The sequence below is a fragment of the Mytilus edulis genome, chromosome 13 (assembly GCF_963676685.1).
Source record: "Mytilus edulis chromosome 13, xbMytEdul2.2, whole genome shotgun sequence".
Lineage (NCBI taxonomy): Eukaryota > Metazoa > Mollusca > Bivalvia > Mytilida > Mytilidae > Mytilus > Mytilus edulis.
Genome location: NC_092356.1, coordinates 20,192,421 through 20,215,246, shown reverse-complemented (window position 1 = coordinate 20,215,246; position 22,826 = coordinate 20,192,421). Strand labels below are relative to the sequence as shown.

Here is a 22,826-nt window from a genome sequence, read left to right as displayed (position 1 = left end):
ATAAATCCCACAACGGCTTGCCCGCATACACAACCCCTTTTTTATAGTTAGATGGAAGGAACCTTCTATGCTCAGTGATTTTTGTTGTTGTTGTCAATCTTTTTATTGGGAGCAATTCATTTATAAGTTTGCTACTTTTAATCTTGTATGTATCTTGTTCATTTCAGATCATTTCAACACTTATACAAATCATTGAACCGTTAAAACAAAATCCGGAAATAAGTTTCCGTCATTTGACTCATTAACTAATATTTTAATAATATTTAGATTATCTCCCCTGACAATTTTGTTGAAACACGCTTAGTGATTATGATCATGATAACTGAATAGCAAGAAGCAAGAAATGATTCTTTGTGTTTTAGTTGTATGTAAGTGGTTCCCTCATTGCATATTGAGAAACTCATATGCATAATTTGAGTGTTTTTTCAATATGTTACTCACAGCCAACTCTCCCGTCTCATGACAGTCACTGAGTCAGTGATTCACTGACAAAATTATGCCACAGGTAATTGTTTCTATCCATTGGAAGACCCTCTATCAATGTATATTTACGAATTAGTATATGTTGATAGTAGGTGTTCTAATGGATAGATACAAGTGCCTGTGAATTATGCGTAGGGAGTCGCTAATGTGATAAACGTATCGTTATCATTTCAACCGACCGTGTGAGTGATTTAAAGACAGTCAAGATCATTAGAATACCCAATAAATATTTATTTCATCACGGAGTTGATAGTGTAAGCAATTTCACTCACAGTGCTCAGGGACTTTCTATACTTATCATGCTAATAGAATTCTAGTATAGAACAAGGTTGGCAAAAAAGCAGTCAATACTAGTATTGACCTGTCTCACTAATTAGCGTCAAGAAAACATTTTTCATTTAATTAAAATTACAAATAAATATTAAAAGAATATGCCAAAGAAAACAATTTTTGCAATAAGAAAGTTGATATTGATAGAAAAAATTGAAACATTTATTTACATGTGTTTTAGAATAATACTATGTTTTATCTTATAATTTGTTTTTTTAAAACTCTCCTTGTACACTATAAAATTAACTTGCATGATGCATTATTTGTGCATCATTGTCAAGAAAATACAGACACAAATTGTGAAATATAAAGAAGTGAAACCAAACAAGAGGAAAATTAAATTAAAATGTGAATATTTTTTATCCTTTTATTTTGTGTATTGCCTCATTAAACATGTTAAACGATATTTATCATGTTTATGCATAGTGATTGAAGATTAAAAGAAATTAGTGACAATCTTGAGAATATGAACAGGTGTTCACTATTAACAGTGACTGTATATATTCTGGCGCTTGTAATTGTACATGTATAGTCTCACGTGTGTACAAAGTTGAAGATGTTAATTGGGTGTTATTGTAGCAATAAAACAAGGAACACGCGCCTCGTTAATCTCAGTTGATGTTCCACATTGTGTGTTATGTAAGGGTGAAGCCACATCTAATGTTGTTCCTATCAAGAACAATGAATTTTACTGTTAGAAAGGAAATAATATTTCATGTTTTTGTTTCAATAAATCCTTCAAAGGAAAGTTAAAAAATCTTTGCTTTTATTTCCATTTTATAGCGTGTGTATTTCCTTTGCTCTAACAACATGAACAAACTGGCTGAAGCCATTGAACTTGTTTTAAGTTTTGTATAAAGTAAATTGTCAACATTTCAGTCTTATTCTTGCAAATGTTAAATATCTTCAACTATCAATAATATGATAAAAAATATATATTTATCAATTTATTTCTGCACATATATTAGAAAAAAATTAAATGCATATTTCTTTACATTTGATAAAAAAAAAGTTTTCTTTTCGCTAAATATTCTTCTTGTGCTTCTTGTCGCTAAAATTATTCTTCTTGATGCTTCTTGTTGCTTCTTGATGCTTCTTGTCGCTAATTAGTGAAACCCGTATTGACCATGCCAGTGGTAAATACCGCAAATACTGGTTGATTTTAATTTTGAGTGGTCATTACTATAAAAACCACTCTCCACCTGGTCAATTACTTAAATAATGAAATATAGAAAGTGTTCCAATCATTTTTAATGCTTTTATTTCTATTTTTATTGTATTTAATGCCAGGTGATAGATAAAAACACACATGTACAACATGAAGTAACCACATTTAGTTTTATTTACCTTTAATTTTTTTAGCTTTTTAAACCCAATTCCCCTATTTCAGGACCAAAAGTTTGGGATTGTCAGAGAAAGAAATTGAGAAGATGTGGTGCAGATTCATTTATAGGAACATGAACCAAACATCATCCCAAACCTACAGATAGACAAATATGTTATATAGAGTGGGGTGCGCATATTCGCCGGGGACACAATTTCGCCGTTTTATAATTTTGAGTTGTAAATACTTCAAAAGAAGGCTGAATTGGAAGAAATATGCTGGTAACTAAGATTTTTATAACAAATATGATTTTATTTTAAACTACGACAAAATTGCGGCACTTACCGCAAAGGACCGAAAAACAGATAACAATTTTCGGCCAATTTTCTGAATGAATAACACGATTTCAAAGAAGTATTTCTTAGTAAATCTTTGACTGATGCCCTAAATTTCAGTTCTGTACACCTTTAAAATGTCTGCTATTGCCATATATAATGAAATTGATTTGAAAAATATTGTTTAAAGCTGCAGTTTTTTGGGTTTAAATAGATGTATAAAAACGGTGAATATGTGTCCCCCATTGACAAAACATCATGCAATTTCAAACACCCTTTAATCTAATTTTTCAGATGATTATTTTCAAACAAACACGTTTTCAAGCTTAAGAATATTTTGCATTTGAAGTTATCTTTATATAGAAATATCAGTATACTTCAAAAACATATAGACCTGAACATAAACTGTGGAAAACATGGAAAGATATGGCGAAAATGAGCACGCCACTCAACACTGTACCTGGCAGGACACTTTCTTTTGGCAAAGCATCTGTGGCTTTTCATCAGAATGTCTAAAGCGTTCATTGGCTGACCAGTTTCAGATGGATTAATATCAGGTTCATTTTGAAGAAGGGTCTGGCATGAAAATTTGATAAATTTAATTCCAAAAGATTGCATTGTTCCAACAGTTGTGTTATTGTCATCAATCTCGGTCCAGTCATTTTTGCCGGTGGCCGAGCACAAAATTTGTGTTGTGTATTTTTTTTCATCGATGTTAGACATTGGATGAATTTCATTGCTAATGTCCAAAAATGTGTTACTTTCTGTAAAATTTAGAGAAATTTTTCTCCACGAAATGGTCACACTTTCCGCGTTGAACATTGAATAGGACGCGTTGTGTTGCCATGTTCAAACACTGACAAACGAAAATAACTACTGCGCATGCTCCCGCATATATAATTAGCCAAGAAGATTCCACTTTCCAGTACATTCTAAAAAATAAGCCTCGAGTTTAAAATTGGCGTTGTTTTCTTTTGGGGCGATAAAAAGATCGAGGGACTAAGAATTTTTTATTTTCTTTCAGAAAAAACGGTCGGTAGGTATACAAATTAATTTTTTTCCCACATCAGCTTTAAAAACTTTTGAGTAGGGGGTCTGAAGGACGGTCGGTCGGGTGACCGGAAACACAACATTTTTTTTTTAGGCCTGAGTCTTCATCATATCTCAATGAATGCAATATCATAAATCATAATAACTAAATTTTAAATCAGTAGGAATAAGTGTTATAATAAAACATATCAATTAAATTCTTAATTTTATAAGCTGACACTTGCATAAAGATTAAGGTTTAAGTATATTTGACTTTTTATCAAGTTTTTACATCCATTTACAGTAAAAACAACCATGAAAATTTCAATCGACCAGTATTTGCTAGTATTGACCACTTGGGGAATATTGTCTGTGGCGGTAAATACCGGTAAATACCACTGGTAAATACTGGGTGTGGTATTTATTATTATTGAATTCTTATGATTTCTTTGCTCTAATAGAATTTTAAATTATCTGCCCATTGCAGATGTCTTTACTTATCAATTAAGTGTAATTTCATGGATAATGAAAATCCCATTTGTCTGTTATCTGCAGAACACTGCTCATTTACAAGCTCCTGAGGAGCAATTTTTGAAGGCCTTTAGCAACTTCTTAAGATCTTTGCACAATCAGTTTCTTTGTTGAATTAATGAGATGAAAAATTGAAAGTCCTCTGATAAAAAAAAATAAGCAAACCTATGAAAAATCATTAAAGGCATGATTTTGCATCTCGAAACTTGAGGACTTTTGTGGGATTGTAAGAAAAATTTACTATGAATACAAAATCAAGGGGAGATTATTCAAACATTATTTATTTACCTATATGTGTGTATTTTCTTTTAATTCTTCAAGTCAATAAAAATAACTTGTACAAGTAGTACCCCTGACTGACTTAGTAACAATAGCAAATGATACCACGTGTGGTGAAGATTTTCTTAATAAAGTTGTTATAATTAAGTATTAATGTTTTTTATTTGATATCACATTTTTCAATGTTTTTGAACCCTTTCACCATGTTCACTTATACTAGTTTTACCTTCCAAAAGAATCGATCTCAAATAAAAAAAATAAAAAAATGACTGTCATGTGGTTAGTCATGTTAGTTGTAATACTTAAAGTTATTTTTGATACGGAAATGTGCATGATCCTTAATAATACAGCTCTTTACTGAAAAAATAAAATATCAATAAATTTTTATTTACAGAATAAAAACAGTCTGTCAGTGGAAATTACAAACATGACAGACAATACTCACCAACCGCACTTCACGATGCATTAACAAAAACATGAATGTATACAAGATCCTAGACAAGATCATGTAAGGCTTCCCGTGAATGTCTCATGTGAAACATGTACAACTTGTCAAAAAAATTTATCAAAATAAATTTTTTTTATCTTATAGTTGCATACATGTATGTAACCATATCACATGCATATAATTCATTAAGTAATAAGTTTGATTGCCTCTAACACTTTGATATTAACTTTGGCATAAAATTATAACCAATTCTAGATTTGTATGACATGTTATTTCCGACTTTTGACCCGTTTCTTAGATAGGTTGAAAACACAAGACAGTTTTTTTTTTCAACAAATGCATTGAAATGTTCCATCGATCCAATTTATACTCAAATAAAAAAATATTTAAAGATCAAAATAAATTTCAGATACAATTATTTTATGCACAAGTATACTAGTAACTCTCAAAATATTAGACATGTCTATATGACAGTATGTTCAAACATATAAAAGGGAAAATATGTTAGTAGGTCGAAAATACAATGCACAAGAATAGATATTTTGGGATGCAAATATATGCCAGTCGACTGGGGTATAATTTGCATTAGCACTATGTATTACAGTATCACTCATACCATTTTTTTTCCCATATTTCCTCCCTAAAACATCTTTGATATGGGCCCCTGTGTATCACTTTAAAGGGGGTAACACGAATGACTGAATAATATAAAAAAGAAGATGTGGTATGATTGCCAAGGAGACAACTATCCACAAAAGACCAAAATGACACAGACATTAACAAATATAGGTCACTGTACGGCCTTCAACAATGAGCAAAGCCCATACCGCATAGTCAGCTATAAAAGGCCCCGATAAGACCATGTAAAACAATTCAAACGAGAAAACTAACAGCCTTATTTATATAAAAAAATGAACGAAAAACAAATATGTAACACATAAACAAACGACAACCACTGAATTACAGGCTCCTGGCTTGGGACTGTTATTATCTGAATAACACTTGTTATGACCCAATAACACTTGAAATTTTAATGTTAGTACATACATGAAATATTGGTGACTTTAAATTACTTTAAACATTGATTATTAAATATCCTCCGTAACAGAAGGGACATATCATTTTAAACTTGTCCATCTGTTGGTTTCTTATATCACTGTTTATTATATTGTGATTAGGGAAATGAGCTTTCAATCATAAAGTTTTGAATGCCTTATAGAATTCAGACTAGAACTTCTAAATTGTAAAACAAACAAATAATTAGTTATCTCTGTCCATTATTGTAATCGAAGTTATAAATGAACACTTTAACCTTGAATGACAGAGCGAGGATTTTGACAATTCAAAACTTTTTCAATGAATTCCTTCTTTTTTTGTTTTGTTTTATTATTGATCAAACCAAGGAGGTTATATGATCTCCTAAATCAAAAAGAAATACAGGAATTACGTATCAAATTTTTTTTGTAATCAGCGATCAACGAATTTAAGTACATGTACATGTATACCATGAAAAGTCTTTTTTCTCTATCCACTAAAATTGATACCCACGAAAATAAATGAATCCACAGTAAACTAGAGCTTCCTCAAACAAAAGGCGATGCTTAATTTTAAAAAAAACCATTTTAGCATCCATTCCTTCAACATCCTCTTTACAGAGCTAGATTACTAATGGCTATCTTTAGTACATGTATTGACTTTTTCTGGAATGGCATGTTGTAAAATGCATGATTATACATGATTATACAGTCAGAGCTCAGACATAAACAAGTCGATTTTTGTTTTTGACTTAAATAAGTCGAAACATGTATTTATTATAAAAATGTAGTTTCAATTTTAGACTTATCTAAGTCAGAAAATGACAGACTTGTTTAGGTCTATTTATGTTGGTGAAAAAACTTAATGTTACTTTGTGGCCAAACTACACCACCTATGACAGCAAAAACCTGTATGAGAGTTCACAAGGACTTGAGCTATCTATATTTAATAATTTAATTGAACATCCTTACTAAACACAGATGTTTTTCCTCATTAAGTGTGATTCCAGGTGGTTGCATTGTAAGGTTAATTAACATTATCTCCGATTTTTTAGACTCTCATTCATATTTTTCTTTAGAAGACAAAGCATTGGCTTTCAATGTTGTCATTATTTGATTTAGATGCATGACCTCCTTATAAGTATGCGTGGGTCTTGAAGTTAACCAATTTCGATCACTCATCGACTTGTAGGAGTCGATATTTGCAACTTTTTTATTCTGGTCAATTATTTCTTGTTTAACAATATTGGACTTATTCAAGTCGTAATTTGTCTGACATTAAAGGGAGACAAATCCTAAAACTTACAAGTTTAGACCTCTATGAGTTAAAAGCAGATTCAGACTTATTTATGTCTGAGCTCTGACTGTTATACGTGTAATGTTCTTCCATAAATATCAAACATTGTCAAATGCATTCTGGAATATGCTCCAATATTGAAATAAAATCTTGTTGAGGAAATTTATTACATCCATTGATGTAAACTTTATTAAATTATAAAACTGTTATAAATACAAATTGAAATGCATTTAAATGTATGTATAAAACAATCAGTGTTTTCCTTTTTTCACTAAGGTAAGGTGGGTGTTTTAAAAAAATCACTTGCAACCGGGTGGGTTTTTTTTAAATGTCCAACCGTGTTTTTTTTAGCTCACCTGGCCCAAAGGGCCAAGTGAGCTTTTCTCAGCACTTGGCGTCCGGCGTCCGTCGTCCGTCGTCTGTCGTCCGTCGTCTGTCGTCCGTCGTCGTCTGGCGTCGTTAACTTTTACAAAAATCTTCTCCTCTGAAACTACTGGGCCAAATTTAACCAAACTTGGCCACAATCATCATTGGGGTATCTAGTTTAAAAAATGTGTCTGGTGACCCGGTCAACCAACCAAGATGGCCGCCATGGCTAAAAATAGAACATAGGGGTAAAATGCAGTTTTTGGCTTATAACTCAAAAACCAAAGCATTTAGAGCAAATCTGACATGGTGTAAAATTGTTCATCAGGTCAAGATCTATCTGCCCTGAAATTTTCAGATGAATCGGACAATCCGTTGTTGGGTTGCTGCCCCTGAATTGGTAATTTTAAGGAAATTTTACTGTTTTTGGTTATTATCTTGAATATTATTATAGATAGAGATAAACTGTAAACAGCAATAATGTTCAGCAAAGTAAGATTTACAAATAAGTCAACCTGACCCAAATGGTCAGTTGACCCCTTTAGGAGTTATTGCCCTTTATAGTCAATTTTTAACCATTTTTCGTAAATCTTAGTTATCTTTTAGAAAAATCTTCTCCTCTGAAACTACTGGGCCAAATTAAACCAAACTTGGCCACAATCATCATTGGGGTATCTAGTTTAAAAAATGTGTCCGGTGACCCGGCCAACTAACCAAGATGGCCACCACGGCTAAAAATAGAACATAGGGGTAAAATGCAGTTTTTGGCTTATAACTCAAAAACTAAAGCATTTAGAGCAAATCTGACATGGGGGTAAAATTGTTTATAGGGTCAAGATCTATCTGCCCTGAAATTTTCAGATGAATCGGACCTGTTGTTGGGTTGCTGCCCCTGAATTGGTAATTTTGAGGAAATTTTTGCCGTTTTTGGTTATTATCTTGAATATTATTATCGATAGAGATAAACAGTAAACAGCAATAATGTTCAGCAAAGTTAGATTTACAAATAAGTCAACATGACTGAAATGGTCAGTTGACCCCTTAAGGAGTTATTGCCCTTTATAGTCAATTTTTAACCATTTTTAGCTCACCTGGCCCAAAGGGCCAAGTGAGCTTTTCTCAGCACTTGGCGTCCGTCGTCCGTCGTCCGTCGTCTGTCGTCCGTCGTCTGGCGTCGTTAACTTTTACAAAAATCTTCTCCTCTGAAACTACTGGGCCAAATTTAACCAAACTTGGCCACAATCATCATTGGGGTATCTAGTTTAAAAAATGTGTCCGGTGACCCGGTCAACCAACCAAGATGGCCGCCATGGCTAAAAATAGAACATAGGGGTAAAATGCAGTTTTTGGCTTATAACTCAAAAACCAAAGCATTTAGAGCAAATCTGACATGGTGTAGAATTGTTAAACAGGTGAAGATCTATCTGCCCTGAAATTTTCAGATGAATCGGATAACCCGTTGTTGGGTTACTGCCCCTGAATTGGTAATTTTAAGGAAATTTTGCTGTTTTTGGTTATTATCTTGAATATTATTATAGATAGAGATAAACAGTAAACAGCAATAATGTTCAGCAAAGTAAGATTTACAAATAAGTCAACATGACTGAAATGGTCAGTTGACCCCTTTAGGAGTTATTGCCCTTTATAGTCAATTTTTAACCATTTTTCGTAAATCTTAGTAATATTTTACAAAAATCTTCTCCTCTGAAACTACTGGGCCAAATTAATCCAAACTTGGCCACAATCATCTTTTAGGTTAGTAGTTTGAAAAATGTGTCCGGTGACCCAGCCATCAAACCAAGATGGCCGCCATGGCTAAAAATAGAACATGGGGTAAAATGCAGTTTTTGGCTTATAACTCAAAACCCAAAGCATTTAGAGCAAATCTGACATGGGGTAAAATTGTTTATCAGTTCAAGATCTATCTGCCCTGAAATTTTCAGATGAATCGGACAACCCGTTGTTGGGTTGCTGGCCCTGAATTAGTAATTTTAAGGAAATTTTGCTCTTTTTGGTTATTATCTTGAATATTATTATAGATAGAGATAAACAGTAAACAGCAATAATGTTCAGCAAAGTAAGATTTACAAATAAGTCAACATGACTGAAATGGTCAGTTGACCCCTTTAGGAGTTATTGCCCTTTATAGTCAATTTTTAACCATTTTTCGTAAATCTTAGTAATATTTTACAAAAATCTTCTCCTCTGAAACTACTGGGCCAAATTAATCCAAACTTGGCCACAATCATCTTTTAGGTTAGTAGTTTGAAAAATGTGTCCGGTGACCCGGCCATCAAACCAAGATGGCCGCCATGGCTAAAAATAGAACATGGGGTAAAATGCAGTTTTTGGCTTATAACTCAAAACCCAAAGCATTTAGAGCAAATCTGACATGGGGTAAAATTGTTTATCAGTTCAAGATCTATCTGCCCTGAAATTTTCAGATGAATCGGACAACCCGTTGTTGGGTTGCTGGCCCTGAATTAGTAATTTTAAGGAAATTTTGCTCTTTTTGGTTATTATCTTGAATATTATTATAGATAGAGATAAACAGTAAACAGCAATAATGTTCAGCAAAGTAAGATTTACAAATAAGTCAACATGACTGAAATGGTCAGTTGACCCCTTTAGGAGTTATTGCCCTTTATAGTCAATTTTTAACCATTTTTCGTAAATCTTAGTAATATTTTACAAAAATCTTCTCCTCTGAAACTACTGGGCCAAATTAATCCAAACTTGGCCACAATCATCTTTTAGGTTAGTAGTTTGAAAAATGTGTCCGGTGACCCGGCCATCAAACCAAGATGGCCGCCATGGCTAAAAATAGAACATGGGGTAAAATGCAGTTTTTGGCTTATAACTCAAAACCCAAAGCATTTAGAGCAAATCTGACATGGGGTAAAATTGTTTATCAGTTCAAGATCTATCTGCCCTGAAATTTTCAGATGAATCGGACAACCCGTTGTTGGGTTGCTGGCCCTGAATTAGTAATTTTAAGGAAATTTTGCTCTTTTTGGTTATTATCTTGAATATTATGATAGATAGAGATAAACTATAAACAGCAATAATGTTCACCAAAGTAAGATTTACAAATAAGTCAATATGACTGAAATGGTCAGTTGACCCCTTTAGGAGTTATTGCCCTTTATAGTCAATTTTTAACCATTTTTCGTAAATCTTAGTAATCTTTTACAAAAATCTTCTCCTCTGAAACTACTTGGCCAAATTAATCCAAACTTGGCCACAATCATCTTTTGGGTAAGTAGTTTGAAAAATGTGTCTGGTGACCCGGCCATCCAACCAAGATGGCCGCCATGGCTAAAAATAGAACATGGGGTAAAATGCAGTTTTTGGCTTATAACTCAAAACCCAAAGCATTTAGAGCAAATCTGACATGGAGTAAAATTGTTTATCAGGTCAACATTTATCTGCTCTGAAATTTTTAGATGAATCAGACAACCCGTTGTTGGGTTGCTGACCCTGGATTGTTAGTTTTAAGGAAATTTTGCTGTTTTTGGTCATTATCTTGAATATTATTATTAATAGAGATAAACTGTAAACAACAATAATGTTCAGCAAAGTAAGATTTACAAATAAGTCAACATGACCAAAATGGTCAATTGACCCCCTTAGGAGTTATTGTTCTTTATAGTCAATTTTTAACAATTTTCATAAAATTTGTAAATTTTTACTAACATTTTCCACTGAAACTAATGGGCCAAGTTCATTATAGATAGAGATAATTTTAAGCAGCAAGAATGTTCAGTAAAGTAAGATGTACAAACACATCACCATCACCAAAACACAATTTTGTCATGAATCCATCTGCTTCCTTTAATATTCACATAGACCAAGGTGAGCGACACAGGCTCTTTAGAGCCTCTAGTTTTATTTACTGTGGGTGCACGTGCACGTGGGGGTCACAAAAATAAAGATTGGTATACTATTCACATTTAATGGAGTTAACAAACATAAATAGAAGTAGTCATATTAATTGTCAAATAATCTTTGATTTGATTTTTTTCAACAATTTATCTCTTTTTTCTCTTCTTTCATTTACAATTTTATGCATCAGCATGGATTTAACAACAACAGACAGTTCTTTGTTTCTTTGTCCATACTTTTTGATATTATTTATCAAAATATGTCTCTTTTTAGCTCACCCGGCCAACCAACCAAGATGGCCGCCATGGCTAAAAATAGAACATAGGGGTAAAATGCAGTTTTTGGCTTATAACTCAAAAACCAAAGCATTTAGAGCAAATCTGACAAGGGGTAATATTGTTCATCAGGTCAAGATCTATATGCCCTGAAATTTTTAGAGGAATCTGACATTTCGTTGTTGGGTTACTGCCCCTAAAATGGTAATTTTAAGGAAATTTTGCTGTTTTTGGTTATTATCTTGAATATTATTATAGATAGAGATAAACTCTAAACAGCAATAATGTTCAGCAAAGTAAGATCTACAAATAAGTCAACATGACCAAAATGGTCAATTGACCACTTTAGGAGTTATTGCCCTTTATAGTCAATTTTTAACCATTTTTCGTAAATCTTAGTAATCTTTTAGAAAAATCTTCTCCTCTGAAACTACTAAGCCAAATTTAACCAAACTTAGCCATAATCATCATTGGGGTATCTAGTTAAAAAAATGTGTCCGGTAACTCGGCCAACCAACCAAGATGGCCACCATGGCTAAAAATAGAACATGGGGGTAAAATGCAGTTTTTGGCTTATAACTCAAAAACCAAAGCATTAAGAGCAAATCTGACAGGAAGTAAAATTGTTGATCAGGTTACGATCTATCTGCCCTGGAATTTTCAGATGAATCGGATAATGGGTTGTTAGGTTGCTGCCCCTGAATTGGTAATTTTGAGGAAATTTTGCTGTTTTTTTGTTATCTTGAATATTATTATAGATACATGTAGAGATAAACTGTAAACAGCAATAATGTACAGCAAAGTAAGAACTAAAAATAAGTCACTATGACCAAAATAGTCAATTGACCCCCTAAGGAGTAATTGCCCTTCATAGTCAAGTTTTAACAATTTTCTTAAAATTTGAAGATTTTCAATAATATTTTCCACAGAAAGTACTGTTATAGATAGAGATAATTGTAAGCAGCAAGAATGTTTAGTAAAGTAAGATCTACAAACACATCACCATCACCAAAACACAATTTTGTCATGAATCCATCTGTGTCCATTGTTTAATATTCACATAGACCAAGGTGAGCGACACAGGCTCTTTAGAGCTTCTAGTTTAAATTTCCCCAGATTTTAAGTGCTTCCTTAAAATCAAATTCATCTTCATTAGGCCCCATGCTAGAAACAATATTTTACAAGGATTAATGATGGTGTCTCATAATGCATCCTTGTAAAATATTGTTGCTAAGTCTGTTCCTGAGTAATGTTTTTATTCTGGCCATATGGTACTAAATCCTCTTTCACATTTGAAGTCTTGTATTTATCTTCACTTGAGTGTCTTTTCTGTTGTTTGGTCGTTTTTTGTTCAATTTCCACAACTTCAACATTACTACCAATTTTATTTAACTTATTTGGTCTGGTATTTTCTTTATCATCATCGTTTCTTTTTCCCCCGATTGATAAATGAGAACATTGAAATTTGACGATTGGACGCCATCTTTGTCAATGAAAACAAATCAAGGAGGCGCGATTAGTATTCAAATTTTAACAGTAAGGAACCGAAAAAAAATCCGGAATTTGAAAAAAAAGCCGACCACCTCCTAAAATCGAAAGGTGGTTGGCTTTCAAAAGAAGGTGGTTGGCACACCCGGCTTAAATGCCGAATAGAAAACACTGAACAAGAAGATGTGGTATTATTGCCAATGAGACAACTCTTCACAAGAGACCAAATTTTAAATGACACAAAAATTAACACCTGTAAGTCACCATACCCCCTTTAACAATGAGCGAGTCCCATACAACATTTTAAGCTAGTAAAGGCCCAGAATTGACAAGCGTAAAATACTTCAAATGTGAAAACTAACAGCCTAACATATTCATTCATCATTATGGTATGAAAATTAATATCTGGTACATGTAGATATCATTTATATTTCCTGTCCTTTATTTTACTACAGGTTTGTGTGATTTGCAAACAGATCAATGAATACATGGCAAACCATAGGGGAATTTATTCCATACGAATTAATTGGTTTCAGTTATTGAAATATAGATGTAGGTATCATCAATAAATCTAAATAATTGATGAACATTTAACAAATTGTATAAATAACTTGGAACGGATTCCAACTTCTCATAAGCATGATAAGTTGTTCAAATTTTTGTGAACTGCAGTCTTAATCATGTTAATCATGTTAATAGCATGAAATGAACACTTTAAATAGACATGACAGACAAATGACAGACAACTCAAATAAATTTCTTTTCATTTCAGATTTGAATAACAGTTGCTAAAATGCTAAAGATAAATATAAGCACTTAAACATGAAACAGATAACTCAAATGGTTTATTTTAATGATATACTTTTCATTTCAGATTTGAATAGCAGTTGTTAAAGATAGCCTTTCCAGTAACTAAAGAGGCTTAATCATGGTAGAGAAAAAATCGTCAATTGGTAAAGTCTGCTCCGTTATCATCCTTTACTGGGGAGTATCGATTTCAATGGTTTTCGTAAACAAACACATTCTTAGTGGATCATTTGGCGACAACGACGTGTCCATATTTGTTGCCTGGTACCAGTGTTTCTCAGCAGTGGTCGGGATACAGTTATGTGGCTTTATTTCAAGAAAAACGAAAATTCCTGTAAAAATTCCTAAAATAGAATGGAATTTGTTACTAAAGAAAGACTTCCTCAGATTCTCATTTGCATTTGTTGCAAGTTTGACCATGAATAATTTGATGTTAAAACACATAGGTGTCGCATTTTATCAAGTAGCACGATCATGGACTTTAATATTTACGATTTTATTTTCTCAATGTCTCCTTAAGAAGGATATAACTTATAAAGCAATCATAGCCTGTTTAATTGTAACATGTGGATTTTTCATCGGAATCGACCAAGAAGATGCTTCCGGCACTTTAAGTGTCTGGGGTATAATTTATGGAATATTTGCAAGTCTCGCTACAGCTTTAGGTGGAATTTTTATAAAAAGGGTACAGCCCATAGTTGAAGGCGATAGTTTTAAACAAGCATACTACAACAATGTAAATGGCGTCATTATATTTTTCCCACTAGTGTTAAGTACGGGACAGTTACAACAGATTTTGTATTCAGAATTCATTTTTCATCCGTCATTTTGGATATGCATGACGATATCTGGTGTTCTTAGTTTATCTATAGGCTGGGTGAGCGTTTTGCAGATTAAACATACTTCACCGATAACTCACCATGTTAGTAACACTGCCAAGTCCGTCTTGATGACAGTATTAGCTATAATGTATTTTAATGAAGAGAAAACAATGCTCTGGTGGGGTGGAAATTTTCTAGTTATTTTTGGCGTTATGTTTTATACGTACAGTCGAATGAATGAGAAGATGGATCAAGAGTTACCGGACTTGACTATCGAGCCAGAGAACAAACACAGTCATATAATTTAAGTTTTTATAATGTAGTATTTATGTCAATTTTGTCTGTAGTTCTGAATGTTTTTATGCCGGGACAAACTAAACAATCTTTGTGCCATAAAATTACAATTTTTTTCTTCTTTATTAAATAAAAATTTACATATACTGTAACAACATGAACAAAACTTATTACACATTAGCGATTTTTTTAGGTGAATTCTTGAATAGAAAAATTATGCAAATTTCCTCAAACTTGAATCTTTTTTAAATCCACATGATCATCATAATGAAATTCAATAACAAAATAATATCACGAAAATGATATGATGGCTAAGTCATATATCATGTATATAGAGAGGCTTGAAAATTAAAAAAAGAATTCGTCAATATTGGTTGGTTTGCCTTACAATCATGACAATTATTGTAGCTTAATTTGGGAAAATCTTTCGTAATTTTGGTTCTACAACATGCAAATTGACATGTTCAACTTCTATATACATTGATATACATGATATACATGTATGATGCATTTAATTTTGGAATCTTAAGGTCTAGGTTACTTCGACCAATATGTCATGTATGTAATCACATCAATATAACTTTTTGTTAACCATAAAATCTGGTAAAGTTTAATTCATTCACTGATCAGCCGATGTTCAAACAAAAGTGTCAGTATTCATGGTATTAGCAATTTTTAGTGTACCTTATTTCAGGTTTTTAAAACTGTTTTGAGCATGTTGAAGAAGGGCATTCAGAACATCTAGTCTTTATATAATATTTTGTCTTTCTAAACCATGTTAATGTTATATTTTGAGAAGAAAATACTAGAGTTCACACAATTTAAAATATAACTCTTTGGTGTTGAGCCATGATTGCAGTCTTGAAAATGCATAGTGAATAAATTGTACTCAAACTAGTATATCAACTACTCAAAATACTTCATTTGGTGTTTCTAGCTTAAACATGTTAAATGTTGTACTCCAACTACTGATGAGTAAAGTTTAATGACCAAAAGGTGTTAATTTTGCTTGTAAGGGAGATACCATTTGATTTTTATGGGGGGGCTAGGATGAAAAATTTTGTCCTGCATTTTTTTTTAGCTGTAATCTCTGTCCTGCCTTTTTTTTTTAGTTTATCCTGACTTTTTTTTACCTAAATTGTCATCCTGACTTTTTTTTTTGCAAGTGTCTCATCCTGCCTTTTTTTTTACTCAAAACTCCTGTCCTGCCTATTTTTTCAAATTTCATCCTAGCCCCTCCCCCCCCCCCCATAAAAATCAAATGGTAGCTCCCTAATTGAGGCTGATCAGAGCACTTTTAATTATGACCTTGAAAAGAGAGATCTATCACAGTGAAATAACCACAATTATCAACATTCAGTATGTCATGTGTATGTGTTGAAGATACATAGGTACAAGAAAGAAACACTTGTTTTAATTTTATTGAATTGCATTTAGTCTATTTCTGAGGTACATGTATGTGCACACTGTTGAGCAACATATACAAATTACAGCTGTCTCTTATCAAAATAATCTGTCTTAATTTTAGGTACATGTAATTTGTTTACATGTTCATGATGTTTGTACATGAACATTGATTATTACAAGAATTTACAAGTATTGATAATCATTTTTATTTTATATGTAATTTTCTATTACTCCCCTGATTAACATTTAGTTATACAATTGTCAGTTTTATTATCAGTATTTTATGATCATGTCATAACCATTTAATGTAAAGAAGTTTGTGGTATAAAATATTGTGTATTGTCTTTTATACACCACAAAAAGTTTGGGGTATTTCAACATGTTCAAATGCTACATGTACATATCAAGTTTTCCTTTATTTGAAAACTCAAATGTTATTGCAACCGTTTTCTCGAAATGTTAAAAATAATAGCTAATATTATTTTTTTTACTTTTGTTCATCAACAATGAATACAAATGTGAGTTCAATAATTCAATTTGGAGATTTCAGGAAATGCAGCATACCAACATTGTTATCAAAATGTAAAATGCAATCATCTTGATATAATTTTTGCTATGATTTAATATCAGTGGCGGATCCAGAACTTTTCCTAAGGGGGGCCTGCTCCAGTCATGCTTCAATGATTCCCTATATAATCAACCAAATTTTTCCCACGAAAGGGGGGGCCCAGGCCCCCCCCCCTGGATCCGCCTATGAATATTGCAAATTTCTGAATTTACAGTATTTAAAATTATGACAATCATTTTGATAAATGTAATTGTCCAAAAAATTCTTTATGCACTAGCTATAGTATGACTAGTGAAACTACATAATGAACTAAATGAAAGCAACTGCTTTCTATTCTGTTCTTCATCTCAAAGTTACAAAATTCAACATCACTGATAAAAGAACATTAAATTGTGATATCATTGCTTCTTGCTGAATTTTGTGTGATGTACAATGTAGATGAAAAAGCTAGTATATTATGTGGAAATACAGTGGTGCATTAAATCAATGTTAGATATGCATGATATATAGATTTATGTAAAAAAAAATAATTGAAAAAATACTATTTGACATGTTTGTAATCCTCATTTGAACAAATCTATCATGACGAATAACGGTAAAAATTCTTGCCAAATGATGTTAATGGTAATTTTTGGTGCATGACAACAAAATGTACACTTTTTTATAAGATAAAGTAACAGAAACGATAATTTGACGAAGTTTGGTAAAATTTTAACCGATTTGAAGCAAAAAGTAGTCGAAAATGACCGTTTGACGACCGACGGTAAAGGGCATTCCTACCCTCCTGTATTTTCCAAATTATTTCCATTTTTAGCTCACCTGGCCGAAAGGCCAAGTGAGCTTTTCTCATCACTTGGCGTCCGGCGTCGTCGTCGTCCTGCATTAACTTTTACAAAAATCTTCTCCTCTGAAACTACTGAGCCAAATTTAACCAAACTTGGCCAGAATCATCATTGGGGTATCTAGTTTAAAAAATGTTTCCGGTGACCCGGCCAACCAACCAAGATGGCCGCCATGGCTAAAAATAGAACATAGGGGTAAAATGCAGTTTTTGGCTTATAACTCAAAAACCAAAGCATTTAGAGCAATCTGCCCGTGATAAATTGTTCATCAGGTCAAGATCTATCTGCCCTGAAATTTTCAGATGAATAGGACATTCTGTTGTTGGGTTGCTGCCCCTGAAATGGTAATTTTAAGGAAATTTTGCTGTTTTTGGTTATTACCTTGAATATTATTATAGATAGAGATAAACTGTAAACAGCAATAATGTTCAGCAAAATAAGATCTAAAAATAAGTCAACATGACCAAAATGGTCAGTTGACCACTTTAGGAGTTATTGCCCTTTATAGTCAATTTTTAACCATTTTTTGTAAATCTTAGTAATCTTTCAGAAAAATCTTCTCCTCTGAAACTACTTGGCCAAATTTAACCAAACTTAGCCATAATCATCATTGGGGTATTTAGTTTAAAAAATATGTCCGGTGACCCGGCCAACCAACCAAGATGGCCGCCATGGCTAAAAATAGAACATAGGGGTAAAATGCAGTTTTTGGCTTATAACTCAAAAACCAAAGCATTTAGAGCAAATCTGACGCAGTAAAATTGTTCATCAGGTCAAGATCTATCTGCCCTGAAATTTTCAGATGAATCGGACATTCCGTTGTTGGGTTGCTGCCCCTGAAATGGTAATTTTAAGGAAATTTTGCTGTTTTTGGTTATTACCTTGAATATTATTATAGATAGAGATAAACTGTAAACAGCAATAATGTTCAGCAAAGTAAGATCTACAAATAAGTCAACATGACCAAAATGGTCAGTTGACCACTTTAGGAGTTATTGCCCTTTATAGTCAATTTTTAACCATTTTTTGTAAATCTTAGTCATCTTTTAGAAAAATCTTCTTCTCTGAAACTACTGGGCCAAATTAAACCAAACTTAGCCATAATCATCATTGGGGTATCTAGTTTAAAAAATGTGTCCGTTAACTCGGCCAACAAAACCAAGATGGCCGCCATGGCTAAAAATAGAACATGGGGGTAAAATGCAGTTTTTGGCTTATAACTCAAAAACCAAAGCATTAAGAGCAAATCTGACAGGAAGTAAAATTGTTGATCAGGTCACGATCTATCTGCCCTGGAATTTTCAGATGAATCTGACAACCTGTTGTTAGGTTGCTGCCCCTGAATTGGTAATTTTGAGGAAATTTTGCTGTTTTTTTGTTATTATCTTGAATATTATTATAGATAGATATAAACTGTAAACAGCAATAATGTACAGCAAAGTAAGAACTAAAAATAAGTCAGTATGACCAAAATAGTCTATTGACCCCCTTAGGAGTTATTGCCCTTCATAGTCATTTTTTAACAATTTATTAAAATTTGAAGATTTTCAATAACATTTTCCACAGAAAGTACTGTTATAGATAGAGATAATTGTAAGAAGCAAGAATGTTTAGTAAAGTAAGATCTACAAACACATCACCATCACCAAAACACAATTTTGTCATGAATCCATCTGTGTTCATTGTTTAATATTCACATAGACCAAGGTGAGCGACACAGGCTCTTTAGAGCCTCTAGTTATCTTTAATTTTATTTCTACAGATCTTCACATTCCAGAATTTTAAAGTATTATATATATTGCTAGTTTAATTATATCATAAAGTTGGAGCACCAACAGTCACCCAGGTTAGTCAAATCACCAAAATATACCAAAAGCAGGAGCTGAAAGGGCATAAGCAGGAATAAAGATTTCATATAAGCTTTAGTGTATGCCAAGTCAGGTGACTTTTGTAATTTTGATAGAAAAATAAGAAATGAAATGAAAAGTGATAGTTAAAGTAAACTCGAACACCTTACTCACCCATGGTTTGATGGTAAAGAGGGTTTTAAGTGAACATTTTCAATTTTTAACAAATTTGTTTATCATATGTGTCAAGGATTATGGCCTTATAGCCTATGTGATCTTAGAAAACCAACTAAAGGCATTTTTGTGTTTATACATAGCTTACATTATAAATTTGTATTGTAATTTCTTAAGAATTTAAATTTGAAGTTCTGTTCCACCAAATAAAAGATCCTCTGTATAACCATGTTATGACAATGTATGAAAGTATGAAGAATGTACTTGTTAATTATGTCCTATATTAATTATTTTATGATGAGTAAATATTTATTTTTTCTATTTTTTGTTACTATAGAGTTTTATTTGTTTGTATGTTACAATAAGCCACAATTACATATTCCAAACAAATCAACTTTTGTTATTTATGCATATGACACATGAAGAAGTTATAAATAATTTGCAATACAGGGGACATTCAGTGCTGTAAATCAGAATAAACAGAATTTAAGTATTCACAAATATTTACATTGTTTGGTAAAACTTGATTCTTTCTTCATGCAAATGTTGTATCAAGAAAATATAAAGGGATGACGATTAAAAAATACTGTAAATCCTGCTAAATTATGATTTATTCAATTGATTTGATTTGTTTTTATCTATTATTATAAAAAAGAAGATGTGGTACGATTGCCAATGAGACAACTCTCCACAAGAGACCAAATGACACAGAAGTTAACAAAAATAGGTCACCAAATGGCCATCATCAATGAGCAAAGCTTATATTGCATAGTCAGCTATAAATGGCCCCAAAATGACAATGTAAAAAAAATCAAACAAGACCTGTTGAAGATGTCAACTTTTCAAACAAAAACAAAAATGCACAAGATTTTCCTTCATGTTAAATTAAGACCCTTTCTCATTAAATCCTAGCTTGAACTGCTGTGTATTTTATTATTATGCCCCTGCAGTGACGGAGGGGCATTAAACTTTGCCCTTGCTTTTTTGTATGCCTGTCCATCCGTGCATCCCATAGCAGGGTTGGCAAAGAAAAACCCACCCGGGAATTCCAGGGCGGTTTCCCGGGCTGGGCAATACTCCCAGAAATGGGTTATAGTGGGCATTACTGGGCAATAGGATTTTTTAAGCTTATTTTAACACAAAATAGTAAAGACTTGTTATAGTTTCATTGTATAACAGCTAAATATATACTTTTTATACAGATAACCATTGACCATGTTGACCGTCATTTCTAGAAAATTCAATTTCATTCTCGTCTCTATTAATTTTATATGTAGGCAGAATACAAGATTTGCACATTTAAAGCGGTGCATTACGTTTGCGCGCATTACCATTACATTTGCGCGCAAAAATCATTACGTTTGCGCGCAGCTTTTGATTACAATTGCGCGCATTTTTTTGACAGGTGAACTCAGGTAAATCCAGGTAATAACACTTATTTATTTATAATTTGTTCAATTATTTATAAGTATAAGTACTCAATCCTGTTAGTCATAGTCCCCTGCTCACCAACGATGAGATGGAAGTGGGATTTCGAGCAAGATAAGTCCGTTTTATTATGCACAAGCACTAAATCCTAGAAATACATATACATATACATATGAAAATGTTAAAATGTTAAAACATAGCTGTTATCTTTAATAAAGTTAAAAGTATTGATAAATTCATTACTTTACATGTCGGTACGTGCTGAAACTCCACGTTTGTACCTTGGTGTAACTTCACAAACTAATTTGAATTATTTACTAATTTTAAAAACGAACACTATAAGTTGAAACACTTTTCATCCTGAAATATTCACAATGAACAATATATATTTTTATGAAAATAAAAATAATATATAGTCAATTACAATTTGATTTAATTTTTATTTATATTTTTACCTGAGTTTACCTGTAAAATGAGTGCGCGCAAATGTAATCGAAAGCTGCGCGCAAACGTAAAACATTTTAATCCCCAAATGCGCGCAAACGTAATGCGCCCATTTAAAGATACCCTTTAATTACCAAGTATTGTTTCAATAACCCAAACTTTAAATGCATTTTATTGCAGTGTTTAAGTGAATTGTTAATTTTAATTGTTATACATTTATATTGCTAAATAAACACCCTACAGGGTCATGCCATTAACACTTATAAAATTGAAAGGACTGATTATTGTTACATAAACAAATCTGTCTTCTAATCCGAATAATTACTTATTAATTAGTGACAGTGCATATACATTATTTAAATGTGATGTTTCTTTAATACATGTAAATGTTAATTCTTAATAGGAGCTATATTCATGATATTCATTTGAAAAAAATGATTTATTTGCTTTCTATTGCCAATCTAGACAAATGCCAAACAAACAAAATAGGGTATAAATATCTTAATAAATGTATTGCATTTGTGTTTATCACTGAATCCTCTTTAAAAAATTCAGACAAATATTTTATATTACTCAGTATTGCTTAGTATTACCCACTAAAACCCAGTAAAACCCGGGTTTTCCCAGTATTTCTCACTGGGCTGGGCAATACTCATAAAACCCGGGTTTTTGCCAATCCTGTCCCATAGTTAGTTTCTGCTCTCATACTTTAGTTTGATACACACCAAATTTTATGAAACATACATGCAATGCTTATTACCACAAAACACAGATCATATTTGAATTTGAGTGGGGTCACTTAAACAGTTCTAGATTCATTCCACTTTACAAATGGAAACATTGCTGATTTTTTTTCTGTTCTCAAACTTGCCTCAAACAAATGTTATGAAACTTATACACAATGCTTATTACCAAAAAAAAAAACATGTTGTGTGTTTGAATTTTCCTGGCGAAACTTTTTTGGTTCTAGAGTAATGCCCCTTTACAAATTGCTGATATCACCACAAAACTCTGATCAAGTACAAATGTACCAATTTTGAAGTGTCACTTTCAGTTATGTCCCTTTTTAGCTTTATTAAGCAAGCAGTGC

At 32.5% G+C, this 22,826-nt stretch overlaps 1 protein-coding gene across 4 annotated transcripts; it reads left to right on the top strand.

Moving 5' to 3' along the window:
- The first annotated feature begins 255 nt into the window (after positions 1–255).
- On the top strand, positions 256–20,368 carry LOC139500050 (GDP-fucose transporter 1-like). Of its 4 annotated transcripts, none has more exons than XR_011658294.1 (3): positions 256–368; positions 13,979–17,814; positions 19,582–20,368. XR_011658294.1 is itself a non-coding variant. In XM_071288760.1 (3 exons), exon 3 carries the CDS (start codon positions 14,033–14,035, stop codon positions 15,038–15,040), a length of 1,008 nt encoding a protein of 335 aa, XP_071144861.1. In that variant the 5' UTR covers positions 285–368; positions 2,204–2,418; positions 13,979–14,032; the 3' UTR covers positions 15,041–15,178. The 4 variants fall into 4 exon arrangements, 3 of the variants coding, with proteins under 3 accessions (XP_071144860.1, XP_071144861.1, XP_071144862.1); XM_071288760.1 differs by lacking the exon at positions 19,582–20,368 and adding an exon at positions 2,204–2,418 and having other exon boundaries at positions 285–368; positions 13,979–15,178; XM_071288759.1 differs by lacking the exon at positions 19,582–20,368 and having other exon boundaries at positions 270–368; positions 13,979–15,178.
- The last annotated feature ends 2,458 nt before the right edge of the window (positions 20,369–22,826 follow it).

Excerpts from the sequence above, each read along its gene's own strand:
- LOC139500050 (XM_071288759.1), top strand. The coding sequence starts at position 14,033 with ATGGTAGAGAAAAAATCGTCAATTGGTAAAGTCTGCTCCGTTATCATC.